The 18,005-nt window shown below is 33.9% G+C and overlaps 1 protein-coding gene across 1 annotated transcript; it reads right to left on the bottom strand.

The window, feature by feature from the left end:
* Positions 1-756: 756 nt before the first annotated feature.
* On the bottom strand, positions 757-17,625 carry LOC149794550 (dynein regulatory complex protein 12-like). The gene is made up of 6 exons (XM_089968818.1): positions 17,478-17,625; positions 14,087-14,158; positions 12,547-12,666; positions 10,966-11,058; positions 9,985-10,115; positions 757-1,365 (listed from the first exon to the last, which is right to left on the bottom strand). The coding sequence occupies exons 1-6, from the start codon at positions 17,533-17,535 to the stop codon at positions 1,237-1,239; spliced, it is 603 nt and encodes a 200-aa protein (XP_089824944.1). The 5' UTR covers positions 17,536-17,625; the 3' UTR covers positions 757-1,236.
* Between the last annotated feature and the right edge of the window lie 380 nt (positions 17,626-18,005).

The following is an 18,005-nucleotide window of genomic DNA, read 5'->3' as shown; positions in this document are numbered from 1 at the left end:
GAGTTAAAAAAAAAATATAGATACACATAACAGTTTCTAAAATAAAGAAATGATTTTTTTGTATTCTATTTATTCAGTTTTTGACTTGGCGTTACCTCCATAACATTTCCTGTTTGTCTAAAATTAATATTTGTGGACAAGTGGATTAGTTTTTTAGACTTTGAGTTTATGTTAACCAGTTATCACACTTTGCATGTATATTAATGTTAAAAGACAATAAGCATTAGCAACATTAATGTAGCAACTAAGTACTCCAAATATTTCTTTCAATAAATGTATGAATTTGCATTCACATGGAAACATATGTTATACAGGTAAGTTATATTGGGCATACTTGGGACTCTTGTTAACAGACTGAGTTTATGTTAACCAGAATCAAAAGAAGAGTCTTCATGCTAAATGGACATGATATTGCAGGAGCTACATTCATTGTAAGCAAGGCAAGAAGATTCTATTCCTTTGTTTCAGATATTATAACACGCAAACATGAAGCATCTATAACTGTTGTCTGAGTTTAAATTTGAATGCAATATCACAGTGATGCTTGAACATCATGCACCTTGCTGCATACAGCAGAGACCCAGATTAGCCATGATGTGTCTGCAGATCAAGGTCCATTTGAAAACTTATAGAATACAGACCCTGTGGACCCTTATATTCCTATGCATCATAAGATGGCAGGTCCAGGTCTAATCTGTTCACACAATTGGATGTATTATGCAAAACAATTGATAAAACAAAAAAAAAGAAAACAAGTCACATTTTAAAATGCTCATTTTAATGAAAATTCAAAAATATTCAAGTAGAATTCAACTTGAGTCTCAACTGATTACTGGCACAATCACGATATTGGGTTGGTAATCACAAGGACTTTACGATTTAATGCTGTAGTCAAATCACAGATAGCTAGTTAAGTATGATTTACTTTTAATAATATGCTTTTAATGCACTCAGAATATATAAACTGAAAAGGGTGAATCACGGTTCAACTCCACTGTGCATGTGCAAATTACAGCAAAATACAAAATAAAAGTCCAAGTTAGATTTTTCCATACTTTTTATGGATATATTTAAGAAGTTTCAACATTGAAATAGTTAAAATAACAGCTGAAAGGCACCAATTTTATCACTGTTTCATATGCACCCCACAAAAAATACCTTAGAATTTGTTTTTATTTAAATATTTTCATGTATACATGGGTTAATGCTATAATTAGATCATAAAAGGATGATACATTATATGTCTAATGGATGCAGTCCAAACTCTATAAGAACTTGTTTGTTTTTGGCTTGAATCAATGTGGACATCTCTCCCCATTTCTCTCTGGCTGTATCAATCTTGCTGCACAAACTGTCAAGAGTTTCCTGGAAAATGACACGAGGTACTAGAGGTAACAAATTATGTTGTTGTAAAAGCCATAAATGGTCAACACTTTGCAAATGATTGCCTGACTTGTCAATGAGTAACTAAATGACTATGGACATACATTACAGTATATCTCCCATAAAAAGACTATGGAGACAGCCAAATAAATTTGGAAAAGGGGGTTTATTACTGTATTCTTACACTGAAAGGCCCTTCTCATTATAACAGTTCCTGTTATCGGGCAAGAATGGTCATGAATCCTATTTTATTTGCACACACACAGACACAAAGACACATACACACATCTTGTGTACCTAATTTGCACACACAGACAAAAAGACACATACACACATCTTGTGTACCTAATTTGCACACACAGACAAAAACACACACACACACACAATCTTGTGTACCTAATTTGCACACACAGACAAAAAGACACATACACACATCTTGTGTACCTAATTATAATTAATTCTCACTTTATCATGAACATCTTTATCAAGAAGGAATGTTGTATTAGACAAAGTTGCCTTTTGTAATTATTTGCCTGAAATATTTTAAAAGATCTGGATGGGCTTATCATGTGTTCTTATATATCATAAGACACATATAGTATCTTTGTCATTATCAATTTAATGACATAATATTTATATGACCTCACATAGTTTTCAACAGTAAACCTCTCCATTGCTATGACGTAAAAAAAAAAATCTTCATGTTTACGCATTTAAATAGATTCCAAAAGTTAAGAACCTGTACTCATTTTAGAAGTGTGTAATTAATAGATGAGTTTATAATATCATATAATATCTGTGCTGATTTAACAGAAAACCATGTGATAAGCATATATTATTCTGCAGCTGATCATCAGTGATGGATGTCAAGGTATACACTGATTACCCAACAGCTGATCGTCAGTGATGGATTTCAAGGTATACATTGATTACCCAACAGCTGATTGTCAGTGATGGATTTCAAGGTACACATTGATTACCCAACAGTTGATCGTCAGTGATGGATTTCAAGGTATACTTAAGATCACCCAACAGCTGATTGTCAGTGATCAATTTCAAGGTATACATTGATTACCCAACAGCTGATTGTCAGTGATGGATTTCAAGGTATACTTAGATCACCAAACAGCTGACTGTCAGTGATGGATTTCAAGGTATACATTGATTGCCCAACAGCTGATCGTCAGTGATGGATTTCAATGTATACTTAGATCACCCAACAACTGATTGTCAGTGATGGATTTCAAGGTACACATTGATTACCCAACAGCTGATTGTCAGTAATGGATTTCAAGGTATACACTGATTACCCAACAGCTGATCGTCAGTGATGGATTTCAAAGTATACATTGATTACCCAACAGCTGATCGTCAGTGATGGATTTCAAGGGATACATTGATTACCCAACAGCTGATTGTCAGTGATGGATTTCAAGGTATACATTGATTACCCAACAGTTGATCATCAGTGATGGATTTCAAGGTATACTTAGATCACCCAACAGCTGATTGTCAGTGATGGATTTCAAGGTATACATTGATTACCCAACAGCTGATCGTCAGTGATGGATTTCAAGGTATACACTGATTACCCAACAGTTGATCGTCAGTGATGGATTTCAAGGTATACTTAGATCACCCAACAGCTGATTGTCAGTGATGGATTTCAAAGTATACATTGATTACCCAACAGATGATTGTCAGTGATGGATTTCAAGGTATACATTGATTACCCAACAGCTGATTGTCAGTGATGGATTTCAAGGTATACACTGATTACCCAACAGCTGATCGTCAGTGATGGATTTCAAGGTATACATTGATTACCCAACGGCTGATCGTCAGTTATGGATTTCAAGATATACTTAGATCACCCAACAGCTGATTGTCAGTGATGGATTTCAAGGTATACATTGATTACCCAACAGCTGATTGTCAGTGATGGATTTCAAGGTACACATTGATTACCCAACAGCTTATTGTCAGTGATGGATTTCAAGGTACACATTGATTACCCAACAGCTTATTGTCAGTGATGGATTTCAAGGTATACATTGATTACCCAACAGCTGATCGTCAGTGATGGATTTCAAGGTATACATTGATTACCCAACGGCTGATCGTCAGTGATGGATTTCAAGATATACTTAGATCACCCAACAGCTGATTGTCAGTGATGGATTTCAAGGTATACATTGATTACCCAACAGCTGATTGTCAGTGATCGATTTCAAGGTACACATTGATTACCCAACAGCTGATTGTCAGTGATGGATTTCAAGGTACACATTGATTACCCAACAGATGATTGTCAGTGATGGATTTCAAGGTATACATTGATCACCCAACAGCTGATCGTCAGTGATGGATTTCAAGGTATACACTGATTACCCAATATCTGATTGTCAGTGATGGACTTCAAGGTATACTTAGATCACCCAACAGCTGACTGTCAGTGATGGATTTCAAGGTATACATTGATTACCCAACAACTGATTGTCAGTGATGGATTTAAAGGTACACATTGATTACCCAACAGCTTATTGTCAGTGATGGATTTCAAGGTATACACTGATTACCCAACAGCTTATTGTCAGTGATGGATTTCAAGGTATACATTGATTACCCAACAGCTGATCGTCAGTGATGGATTTCAAGGTATACATTGATTACCCAACAGCTGATCGTCAGTGATGGATTTCAAGGTACACATTGATTACCCAACAGCTGATTGTCAGTGATGGATTTCAAGGTATACATTGATTACCCAACAGCTGATCGTCAGTGATGGATTTCAAGGTATACATTGATTACCCAACATCTGATTGTCAGTGATGGATTTCAAGGTGTACACTGATTACCCAACAGCTGATCATCAGTGATAGATTTCAAGGTATACATTGATTACCCAACAGCTGATCGTCAGTGATGGATTTCAAGGTATACATTGATTACCCAACAGCTGACTGTCAGTGATGGATTTCAAGGTATACATTGATTACCCAACAGCTGATTGTCAGTGATGGATTTCAAGGTATACATTGATTACCCAACAGCTGATCATCAGTGATGGATTTCAATGTATACTTAGATCACCCAACAGCTGATTGTCAGTGATGGTTTTCAAGGTATACATTGATTACCCAACAGCTGATTGTCAGTGATGGATTTCAAGGTATGCATTGATTACCCAACAGCTGATTGTCAGTAATGGATTTCAAGGTATACATTGATTACCCAACAGCTGATCGTCAGTGATGGATTTCAAGGTATACATTGATTACCCAACAGCTGATCGTCAGTGATGGATTTCAAGGTATACATTGATTACCCAACAGCTGATTGTCAGTGATGGATTTCAAGGTATACATTGATTACCCAACAGTTGATCCTCAGTGATGGATTTCAAGGTATACTTAGATCACCCAACAGCTGATCGTCAGTGATGGATTTCAAGGTATACATTGATTACCCAACAGCTGATTGTCAGTGATGGATTTCAAGGTATACATTGATTACCCAACAGTTGATCGTCAGTGATGGATTTCAAGGTATACTTAGATCACCCAACAGCTGATCGTCAGTGATGGATTTCAAGGTATACATTGATTACCCAACAGCTGATTGTCAGTGATGGATTTCAAGGTACACATTGATTACCCAACAGCTGATTGTCAGTGATGGATTTCAAGGTATACACTGATTACCCAACAGCTGATCGTCAGTGATGGATTTCAAGGTATACACTGATTACCCAACAGTTGATCGTCAGTGATGGATTTCAAGGTATACTTAGATCACCCAACAGCTGATTGTCAGTGATGGATTTCAAGGTACACATTGATTACCCAACAGCTGATCGTCAGTGATGGATTTCAAGGTATACACTGATTACCCAACAGCTGATTGTCAGTGATGGATTTCAAGGTATACATTGATTACCCAACGGCTGATCGTCAGTGATGGATTTCAAGGTATACATTGATTACCCAACAGCTGATCGTCAGTGATGGATTTCAAGGTATACATTGATCACCCAACAGTTGATCGTCAGTGATGGATTTCAAGGTATACTTAGATCACCCAACAGCTGATTTTCAGTGATGGATTTCAAGGTATACATTGATTACCCAACTGCTGATTGTCAGTGATGGATTTCAAGGTATACACTGATTACCCAACAGTTGATCGTCAGTGATGGATTTCAAGGTATACATTGATTACCCAACAGCTGATTGTCAGTGATGGATTTCAAGGTACATATTGATTACCCAACAGCTTATTGTCAGTGATGGATTTCAAGGTATACATTGATTACCCAACAGCTGATTGTCAGTGATGGATTTCAAGGTATACTTAAGATCACCCAACAGCTGATTGTCAGTGATGGATTTCAAGGTATACATTGATTACCCAACAGTTGATCGTCAGTGATGGATTTCAAGGTATACTTAAGATCACCCAACAGCTGATTGTCAGTGATGGATTTCAAGGTATACATTGATTACCCAACAGCTGATTGTCAGTGATGGATTTCAAGGTATACATTGATTACCCAACAGCTGAACGTCAGTGATGGATTTCAAGGTATACATTGATTGCCCAACAGCTGATCGTCAGTGATGGATTTCAAGGTATACATTGATTACCCAACAGCTGATCGTCAGTGATGGATTTCAAGGTATACATTGATTACACAACAGCTGACTGTCAGTGATGGATTTCAAGGTACACATTGATTACCCAACAGCTGATCGTCAGTGATGGATTTCAAGGTACACATTGATTACCCAACAGCTGATCGTCAGTGATGGATTTCAAGGTACACATTGATTACCCAACAGCTGATCGTCAGAGATGGATTTCAAGGTATACATTGATTACCCAACAGCTGATTGTCAGTGATGGATTTCAAGGTATACATTGATTACCCAACAGCTGATAGTCAGTGATGGATTTCAAGGTATACATTGATTACCCAACAGCTGATCGTCAGTGATGGATTCAAGGTATACATTGATTACCCAACAGCTGATCGTCTGTGATGGATTTCAAGGTATACATTGATTACCCAACAGCTGATCGTCAGTGATGGATTTCAAGGTAAACATTGATTACCCAACAGCTGATCGTCTGTGATGGATTTCAAGGTATACATTGATTACCCAACAGCTGATTGTCAGTGATGGATTTCAAGGTATACATTGATTACCCAACAGCTGATTGTCAGTTATGGATTTCAAGGTACACACTGATTACCCAACAGCTGATTGTCAGTGATGGATTTCAAGGTATACAATGATTACCCAACAGCTGATTGTCAGTGATGGATTTCAAGGTATACATTAATTACTGAACAAATGATTGTCAGTGATGGATTTCAAGGTATACATTGATTACCCAACAGCTGATTGTCAGTGATGGATTTCAAGGTATACATTGATTACCCAACAGCTTATTGTCAGTGATGGATTTCATGGTATACATTGATTACCCAACAGCTGATTGTCAGTGATGGATTTCAAGGTATATTGTCAGTGATGGATTTCAAGGTATACATTGATTACCCAACAGCTGATTGTCAGCGATGAATTTCATGGTATAAAGAGATTATTCAACAGCTGTTTGTCAGTGGTGGATTTCATGGTACCCATAGATTAATCAAAATGATTCAGGAGTCAAGCTAGACTGAATCTTAGGAAGAAATGACATTGTTTTGGACAGAATAGGGAGACATGACAGCTTAACAGGGACAAGTGGAAGCAAAACAAGATGCAATATATATATATATATATATATATATATATATATATATATATATATATATATATATATATATATATATATGTGTGTGTGTGTGTGTGTGTGTGTGTGTGTGTGTGTGTGCTTTCATTCTCTTATTTGAATTATACCCTCTATTTCTCAGTATGCATTTCTGCATTTAACATTGGTTTTAACTCATTCGGCCCTGTAGGTTTTTGTCGTTTTCACCTGAAATGCAAGTAGGAAAGACATTTTGGGGGCTATTTCTGAATACATCAGCTTTCAACAGATTTTCCATGAGACTAATGCCTAGTTGTATTAGAAACATAGTTTTCCATTGGTTAATTTGCTTGCGCATGAGCAGAAGGGTAAAAATTGGAGGTCTTTTTTTTCTTTTGTTTTTTTTGCTTAATGGGCCCATCATTTTCGTATGGAGACCACTCTTTATTCCAAATGCCCACCTTATCCTAGTTTTTGCAAAGGTTCACCTGTCTGTATGCAGTTCAGACTGGTCTGCCTTAGATCAGAGGCCAAAAGGTCTAAAATCCAGACACAAAATCGCATTCTGACCAAATTTTGGGTGAAAAAAAAACAGGTCCAAAAATTAGGTTTTTCGATCTGTATTTTGTAGTGCAACTAGAACTTCCAGATTATTTGGCATCATTGTATAGCTATATCTCTCTGCTTTTTTGTAATACCACCCACTTTGGTGTATCTTAAATGACCTTGATGCTGCACAGCTCGGAAATAGGGTACAGCATGATCATGCCTACAGGTGGGATTGGGGCCGTATGAGTTAACCAAATTTATGGAAATTTCTTAGAAATTGTCAAAGAATGTCTATTTTTGTAATTTATGTGCAATACTGATGCACAAATGATGAAATAAACAAGTAATATTCAGATTTGGTGATGTCACCAAAATGCTCCCATTAACCAAGCTTATGGAAATTTCTTAGAAATTGTTAAAGAAAGTCTATTTTTGTAATGTATGTGCAATACTGATGCACAAATGATGAAATAAATAAGTAACAGTATTTATTTGCTGCTTTTTTTCCCTCCGTATTTTCACAAAAATGTGTGGAAACAACTTTAACCATACAATGTTTCTTGAAGTCCACAATATAGCATTATCCCATACATTGGGACCTACATAACTTCATTTTTATACTAAATCTTGAATAACATAATATATAGACTCTGCTTTCTATCAGTTGAATATTTTCCTAAATATATTTGCCCAAATGTTAATGAAAACAGACAATCCAACAAAGTGGTACTTCCCAGACACTGTGATGTCCCCCTGACAGGTTTACTTACAGTTTCAATCTGATTTTATGAAGAAAATAATGCACACATGGCAGTTAAAATCTTCAGGTCACAAATTCTGTTTTTAAAACACAAATTGCTATTTACATACTACTGTTTAAATTTCAAAACACAAATCTGTATGTTTTTATCATCAAATGATAACTTGCGGAAATTGGCCAGTGATAGTTGCTATAACCAGAGACATATATAACACATCTCTGCTATGCCTTACTCAGGAAGGGTTTAATGGTCAATCAGCCATCAAAACACATGCCTGTGAATGTGTAAGAGTTTGTTTGTCAGCGCAATTGAAATCAACACCAGCTATTTGATGGCTTGAAGCCTACATTTTGCCTTGAGGTACAACATAACACTGGAAATAACTGGCTAAGGCGAGGGAGCATCTCTGAAAGTGTGGACACTCAATGTACATCTAAACAATCATTGGGTGAAGTCGTATTTGCTTTCCTAACAGAAAAAGGTGAAGTTTTCATTCTTTAGGCAACTTAGTCGCCCACTTCACCTGTTAGTGTGACCCCTGTGATTGTCAGTGATGGAATTCATGCTATACATAGATTATTCATCTAAAGCATGCATTTGTATCAGTTCTAGATAGTGTCACATAAATAATGCATTTGTATTGTTACTAGACAATTTGTCCTGTAAAGAATGCATCTGTCTCATGACATGACATAAAAAGAATGCATTTTTATAATGACTAGACACTGTGTCATATAAAGAATGCATTAGTATCATTACTAGACAGTGTCCCATAAAGAATGCATTTGTATCATGACTACTGGTAGACACAGTGTCCTGTATGCATTTGTTTCATGACTAGACTCTGTGTCTTGTAAAGAATGTATTTGTCATTACTATACACTATGTCATGTAAAAAATGCATTTGTGTCATGACTAGACACAGTGTCCTGTAAAGAATGCATTGTGTCATGACTAGACACTGTGTCCTGTAAAGAATGCATTTGTGTCATGACTAGACACTGTGTCCTGTAAAGAATGCATTTGTGTCATGACTAGACACTGTGTCTTGTAAAGAATGCATTTGTGTCATGACTAGACACTGTGTCCTGTAAAGAATGCATTTGTGTCATGACTAGACACTGTGTCCTGTAAAGAATGCATTTGTGTCATGACTAGACACTGTGTCCTGTAAAGAATGCATTTGTGTCATGACTAGACACTGTGTCCTGTAAAGAATCCATTTGTGTCATGACTAGACACTGTGTCCTGTAAAGAATGCATTTGTGTCATGACTAGACATTGTGTCCTGTAATGATCCATCTGTACCATGACTAGACAGTGTCCTGTAAAGACTGGTGTCTGTCTGATCAGCATTGTAACTGTTATTTATTAAAATTGAAAAAAAAAATATTTTATTGGATATCTGATCAATGCATCATCTTTATTTCACTGACAAACAACGGAGGTTCCTGACTTTTGTAAAATAATCCTTTTTTGTCATGTTCAAGGACCTAACTTCAGACTTTTAAAAGGGTCATACACTTACATCTATAACCCTTTCATAGTCCTTTTCCATGCTGTTTATTTTCATCTGGAGGTTCCCTATCTCCTCATCCTTCTCTTTTGTTATTCTTTCTTTCTCCTCCTTTGTTTTCTTAAGTTCCAACTCCGTCTGGGCTATGTAAAAAAAGATGTGGCAAGAATCAGCAATTGAAAAAAATTAACCATAAAAATACAAATTCAAGGATCCAATTAAAAGTATGTTTTAGCTGCACTTGTTCCACATAAAGTGAGAAACAATAATTATGTGGATTACATTTAAAAAATGGTGAAAAAAGAAACCTAAAAAATTAGTTTATGTGGATAAAATAATTCAGAACTGTAACTGTATTTCAAAATGGCTGTGTTAAGAAACTGAATATTCATGGAAATGGCCCTTATGAGCCAAGTAGAAATTGAAGTCAATTTGATTATATGATCTTGCATTATATAATAATTACAGACTATAGTTTGTTGTAATTCTGCATTCACTATCATCAAATTCCCACAAACTAACATTCATTGTTATGACCTATTCCATGACTAATATTCATTGGTTTGACCTATTCCATGACTAAATTATCTTAATGGCAACAATTTTAAATAGTTCTTTTCAATGTTTTTTTTGCATCCAAAAATAGTCTGGTTATAAGTTTGCTTATTTAAATTCCAGTTATCTGATTTTGATATATTGTACAGATAAAATGTCTGCAACATGCTTCTCTGGTACTATCAATTTGTCTGTCTCTGTTGCCTCTCTCTCTCTTTCTCTCTCACATGCAAACTCACACATATAATAAATATACAGAATCCTGTAAACTCTCTCAAGTTCAAGGTTAATGCAGTTGATACACTATAAACAAAAGCTAATGGGGTCCTTGTCTAAAACAGCATGTCCTTAAATGTAAAATGATCACATTTTTCTCAGTGCTTTTAAATTATTATTATTAATTATTATGTAAATAACATTGTTACAAAACTGACATACCAAGTTGCTGTCTGATCCGAGCTAATTCAGTTTCCAGTTGGTGGTTTCGCAGCCCCATCTCTGTTTGCATAGTCTTGTATTGGCGTGTCATGTCTTACGGAATACAAGAAAGTAGTTACAGCCATATACATACCACAGTCAAATACATGGATGTAAAAAAATACAAACAAGAACATGTCCAGAAAAGGACTTGTTATGTATATTTAATTCGCATTCTTTGTAAGTTAGTTTTTGTTAATTTTTTTAATTTCATTATATGCTATCGATAATGTAACACTGTATTTTGGACTTGACCTTGTCCAGCATCAAGTTCATCTTCTAGTTTACCAGAATCATTGATTTTTTTTAATTATTCTATAAACAACTAAAGATAATAAATAGTTTCTCTATGATTATTGTTTAACTATCAGGATTATTATTTTTGCATTAGTCAAGGACATTGTATTTATCACATTTTATATTCTAATTATAACCGAGATTTTATCCAGTTAACATTAAGCAGCTTCTAGACAGTTATTTTCCATTAGGTGATAGTGTTTTATAGAAAATGTCAATTATGACCTTTGGTCAAGTAAAGAACTATATAATCCTGTTTTTCTTGAAATTATTCATTTGTGCTTTAAGATCTTAGCAGAATCAATTGTATTACTGTTGTGTCCAGTAATTCATTTGGGACGGAATTTATTTATTCAACATATTTATTCACTGGAAATACAAAGTGCTCTTCAAAAATAACATTCTTGGAAATAGAGAGTTGGATTTATAGTGAATTATCAAATAAGGATATATTATTGGATTGTTTTATTGTGTAGTGCAGACCTTACAAAAACTTGGCACTGAAACCCTGAATCACTGATCATACAACCCAGATTTAACTCCTTCTGATTTCTAACATTTTCCAGTATTGAAATATATGTTACAGGAAGCCATTACAAAAGCAGAGAACAACCAAGCAATGCAGCAAGTTTGCTATGAATGCTGTGATGTGAAAGGCTCCTGCATGTATTCAGGACATGGCTCTAAAGATTAGAGAAGTGAATTAAGTTAAATGGAAGTTTCTTTGAGAAGGACTACTAAATTTATTGTAAAAAGTTAAGTTGTATTGTATTTCCAACCTTTGTTAAAAAACTTCTGATCAACACTCATGCGTATATAAATTTTGCCCTTTGACAAATAATAATAATAATAATAATAATAATAATCATAATAATAATAATGACAAATTACTCAAAGCTATTTGTTTACCAGTGTTCTGTATTTCATCACAGTTATATTTATCAAAGGAAAAAGCATGCAAATAACTGAATAACTTGTGCAAGGTGCATGTCACCCAAATTAATGTGACTTACTTTAATGAATCTTTTCTCTTTTGACATCAAACTCATTTAAACCATTTTAATGTACACCAAAGAAATGAGAGTAATGATTCCAATGTAATCACAGGTTATTTTGTTATAAATCTGCACTACAACTGAATGACTTTCGTATTAAGAAATCTGCTGTGGGCCCATCAAACCAAAAATATATCAACAAATGTAACATATTTTGAACGCTGAGTACACACTGTACAAAGATACCTACCTGCATTAATTGCTCTTTGGTCTTTCTGCTGTTCTTCCAATTCTTTTTCGGCCCCTGTCATCTTTTGTCTCAATTCGTCTCCAGTCATCTGAGCACGCCTAGCAAACTCTTTACGAACAACTTAAAAAATGGATTGAAAATCAATAAAAATGTGAAGCCTTTATTTAACTTAACTTTACAAATGTAGAAATTATCCAGCTACCATTATTTCACTTACCTAAGATATCCTACTGGTAACTGACATCTCATACTATAAATCACAAATTTAGCAAGTGAAATAATTTTTGCTAAAAGTTTATATATATACCAAAATAATGTGATGAAAAGACCATAAGTATATGCAATAAACACCAATAACAGCCAGTATGGATGGTTCTAGAACAGCATTAGCAGGGACTGATTTTTTATGGTTTGATAATTTCCTTGTGTTAGAATAAAGCAATTACATTTTATTTCACTTGTATTGACGTTGTGTAGCATATGAGCACACACTGTTTTTGTATAGATAGCATAAAACCAGATTCACTATGTTATAAATTACTGCATGCTAGAAAATTGCTGACATTGTGTGTCTCCGATATGCTGAAACTGACAATTTGCTAAAAATTGATGACACTAAAATATCCTGATTTGCACTAATAATGTGGAACCTGTTTGTAAAAAAGAGAAACAATACAAAGTTTTTACATCTGAAAATTAACTGCCAAGAGAAGTCAATTAAGCATGACATTTGGACCCTTATTAATACTTTGTTAAATCTATGCATTTCTTAATTTTGGATGTATTGTTATGAATGTTCCAGTGTACAAGAACAGTCAGCATAGTTGTTAGGCATAGGAAACACACATGTAAAGAAATATATTAAATGAGTATAAACTAATACACCTTCTAGTTGTCTGATATAATGCTGATTTACAAATAGCCAATACAAAATAATGAAAGGGTTCATATAGTTTGCAGCCATACAATACAAACACTTAAAATAGGGTTAAAGAAACACAACTTTAAACTTTCCTTGCATTTACTTAGACATCAATTTTTTTCTTCTGAGTGCAGAACAACCTCAATGCCCCAGTTTTACTAATATTCTCAAACATTACCCTTAATTTGGTAGGTGTATTATATTATTGAATATGTTATATTTCTTATGTTATTATGATTTTTGAGAGATATTAAAAGTAAAAAGAACACTGAACATATTTTATGTACTGTTTTATATAATATATTTATAATGAGAAAACATATATCTTTAAAGATCTTTTTTAATAACAAGTTGAGATTGCTCTGTAATAAATAAAATCAATATACGACATTATTAGATTTAAAGAGTTATTAATTAATTTTCAATTTATGGGTGTGGACTGAATTATGTCTATTTAATTCCATAAGTAAGGGTAGGTTAAAAAGTAAATGCAAAAAGAATGTAAATCAATCAAATTCAAACAGGGTCAGAGCTTTATAATCTAGTATTGCATAAATTTTAACAAAATGGAAGATGATATTAAAGAGACGGCAAAATAAAATTCAGATTTTTCAATACCAAGTTGGTCCTTCAGGGCCTCAATCTCAGACATGGTCTTCTTATACTTGTCCTCAAGCTCCAACTGGGCATCTTGAATAGAAGGAAATAATAATAATAATAATAATAATAATAATAATGATGATGATAATAATAATAAATACCTTATCTGAAACATATGCATTCAAACTCGTGCCTCCAAATGTTTATCCATCTTTTAACATAAAATGTATAATCTCATGTCTATAACATTTAAAAGCATATTTGACAGTTCAGTGTAAAACTATATTCAATTTGCCTTTCAAGACCTATGTGAACTTGTATCCTTCTTTCCTGCAATTATCATTTTTTTACAATCCTAATGATATTATCTACCAACATACAACTAATTACAAATGAAATTTAGGAGTAAAGTAAAAATTTTTCCCAATTACTACTCTCCTCCTTACCTCCTATGGCATTATCCTTGTTTCCTACGATACTGTGGATGCTATAATATCACAGTGTTTTAAGTTTTTGGTATTTTTCTGCATAGCATCTGCTGTGCTTATCTTATATACATTGAATGCCCACAAGTTACTAGTTCTGCATCATCATTTAATTTTGGGAAAACATTGGATTGGTGAGTGAGTACACTATTTTAAAAATGATTATCACTATCCAAACATGGCCATACCCCATATTCTCAAACAGAATCTATATATTCTTAAAATTGATATCCCTGTAACAAATTGGTTAACCTGTCTGTCATCTGATAATGTCCAATGATGTTATGCAAGTGTTAGATCACATGATTACCATATTTGTCAAAAAGCAAGAGATCAAATCTGTGGTAGTATATTGGAGTAAAAATGTGAAGTATTTAATGTTGTTTTCCATAAATTCAGATGACTTTCGCAATTGACTTTAAAACTTTGTTATACATGATTTCTTACTTTTCATTGGAAGACCTAGAGCTGTTTACACAGTCTGTAGTGGACATGTATTTTAATGCACGTATAAGTGAGCCCATTCTCACTGGCAATCTTGGTGCCACTCCCCTGTCATGGGTGGTGACAGATGCATTGCTCTAATTCTCTCAAATATATTTCTCTTGTTGGAGGGCATGGGTGACAGAATGAGGGTCATGTCAGTAGCATTATTTTTCAAGCTTATTTACATATTGTTTCACATATACATCAAGTTACTAACATAAGAACAGGTATAGGCCACTGTAGATAATTTTGGGGTATTACTGCAATATCATAACTCCCCTTGCATAACCTGGATTATACAAGACATACATTTATCGATCATTTCCTTCAGTCATCTGGTTAAATCTGGAAATTAAATGCATTTTAGTACAGATTAAAGAACAACAAGCAGATATATATAATATCTTGAAGGTAAGTTTCTTTATTTCCTTTATCAACGATCACTTATTTTAAGACCAGCAATACCATAGTACTCCAGGCTATTTTGGCATTTGCATATCTGATAATATCACTGAAAATCATATATTTGGTTCAGAGTATTCACAGACCCTCCCATTTGTTTGTACTCCTCTACCGATTTTAAAAATATCAAGGCCATTAAAAAAATGCACAAAACTTGAGTCATTTCATTCACTGATTTATAATGTCTAACCTGATTGTTGCTACAGGGTCCCTTACACTGTTGAATTATTGGTATTTTATTGCAAACAGTAGTTCCTAATGTAAACAAGCAAACAGACTACTTGCTGTACATTTCATAGTCTATTTGAGTAAAAACTGTCCTCTGCGTCCAGTATTTCCAATGTCTAGTTTTAATATTTCAATAGCAAAATGAACAAATAAATATTAGAGATTCTTGTACACATGTGTTCAAAAAGATAAAAATTTTACAGAATTATTTACATTTTCAAAGACGGTGAACTACATTACATCAGTTGTTTGAAAACATAGAATGACCCAAATATATCGACTGTGTTGCTAAGAAACTCCCTTTTGATATAAAACGACAACAAGTTGACAGTGTTTGAGACCCCCTGGCTACAATCAAGTTAGAACTTATAAATCAGTGAATAAAATAACTAAGTTTTGTGCATTTTTTATTTACATGATGCTGTCTGTTTTTAAAATCTGTAGTGGGTGTTCTCGTGGTATCGGTTTTGGAGCCCTTAAAAACAAATTTCGGAATAATTCGCAAACAATTTACATTTTATTAAAAGTTCATTTACACTCTGAATCATCATTATACATGTACCAAAATTCAAAACTTAAACTATTTATGACTGCAAACATTTGTTCTGTGACAGTTCATTTATGAGTACCATGGTTTTCTTTTCTTGTTCATAACATCATCTGTTTTGGAATGGTTGATCACAGTGCCACTCTCAGCCATCGTAGAAATGATAAAAGAAATGTATGATCACAAGAAATTACAACAATGGCAAAAATATAACAATAAATAATCTTAATATGCATCAGTATTTTCTTCTACTTAGCATCTATTTATGTTTTTGTTAAGGCTTGTTGGTCATAACAACAATGCAGTTTTCTACCATTCTGAAAACCATGCAAATGGCATGTGACACATTTATGACAGGCTTAGAAACTTTTAATACTGTTTTGTTTCAAAAATTTAATAAATGTTAATGTACCAAAATATAAATATATATCTTTTTAGAAAATTATGTTGATTTCAGTACCTTATTACTTTTTTCATGAATCAATACTAGAAGTAAGGAAAGAATGAAAAACAAAAAGTCCATAAATTCAACAGCAAAATTTATACTTTTTTCATTAATGGGCTTCAATAAAGAAAACAAAATGCGAAGTGGACAGAGATAAGAAGTCACCTGATTTTATTAATTTGACAGTCAGCAACAAACAAGTTGCATCAAGGGTTTAAATACACTGACGTTATCTAAAAATAAAGGTATTTTTATGGGAATAAAAGTGTACTAGGCAATTTGACGTTTTTTGGTCATTTTATGCAAAATGTGTATTTTTACGGGATTTAAACAAGCGTTTTCTTTACTTTAGCAAAGCGTGACATGACTATTAAGAAAACTTCTGAAAAATGCGTCATCAGTTACATGTTATCACGTCATATCAACAAAATAAAATGGCCGCTCCGAAACACATGGCGCTCCGAAACTGATGTCACGATGATACAAACAAACGGGATGGTGTGAGAATATATGTACTAGTCCCGAATATGTGTGATGGAGTTTTGTTTACTTCTCCACACATGCACACATACATGCACACGAGCAGAATCGTGAAGTCAGTATAACAAACCTTCTGAAATAGCTAGATAACAAGGCTCATCCCCCCGCTCAAATCGCTGTATAAAATCCCATACTGTATAAATTGATCATTATCAACACTGCGTGTTCTAGGGTTGTTCAATATCACATGACAAATAAAATCTACAAGCTAGATACCATCCTTCTTTTTCTTCTTCTTTCCACCTCCCTTCCCTTTCTTCTTCTTGGGTGGCATCTTCTCCTTTACTTTTTTAAACAAAAGCTGCGGATGCCAAGACGAACAGTGTGTACGCTGTTGTCAAACAAACATCATCATCCTGCAGTTAAGAACATGTCGACATTCCATTGGTTAAAAATTACACAGAAGGGTACTGCTTGATTTTAATGGTAACATTTGCGTAGGGTTATTTGGATATTCAAATGAGCTATATTACCCGACCAAGGAAGGATTGAAACAAAATAAATAAATAAATTTTTACAAAATTGACGTATGTACGCTGTCTCCTAAAGCTTTTCAACATATTGCTTTGTTTTTCAAATAGATATTCTATATAAAATTGTATTTTAGAATGATAATAAAAAAGTCATAAAAATTATATATTCGCAATTTAAATGTGTAAACAGGGAAACATTTTGATATGCTTCCCGATTTTGTAAGAATTCTTAAAGTTTATTAAGTCAACCTTATAATCTTTTTATGTAAGT

Source organism: Sinohyriopsis cumingii, chromosome 8 (assembly GCF_028554795.1).
Source record: "Sinohyriopsis cumingii isolate HCF-2022 chromosome 8, ASM2855479v2, whole genome shotgun sequence".
NCBI classification, from domain to species: domain Eukaryota; kingdom Metazoa; phylum Mollusca; class Bivalvia; order Unionida; family Unionidae; genus Sinohyriopsis; species Sinohyriopsis cumingii.
Note: the sequence above shows the minus strand (reverse complement) of the source record. Positions and strands in the feature narration are given on the sequence as shown.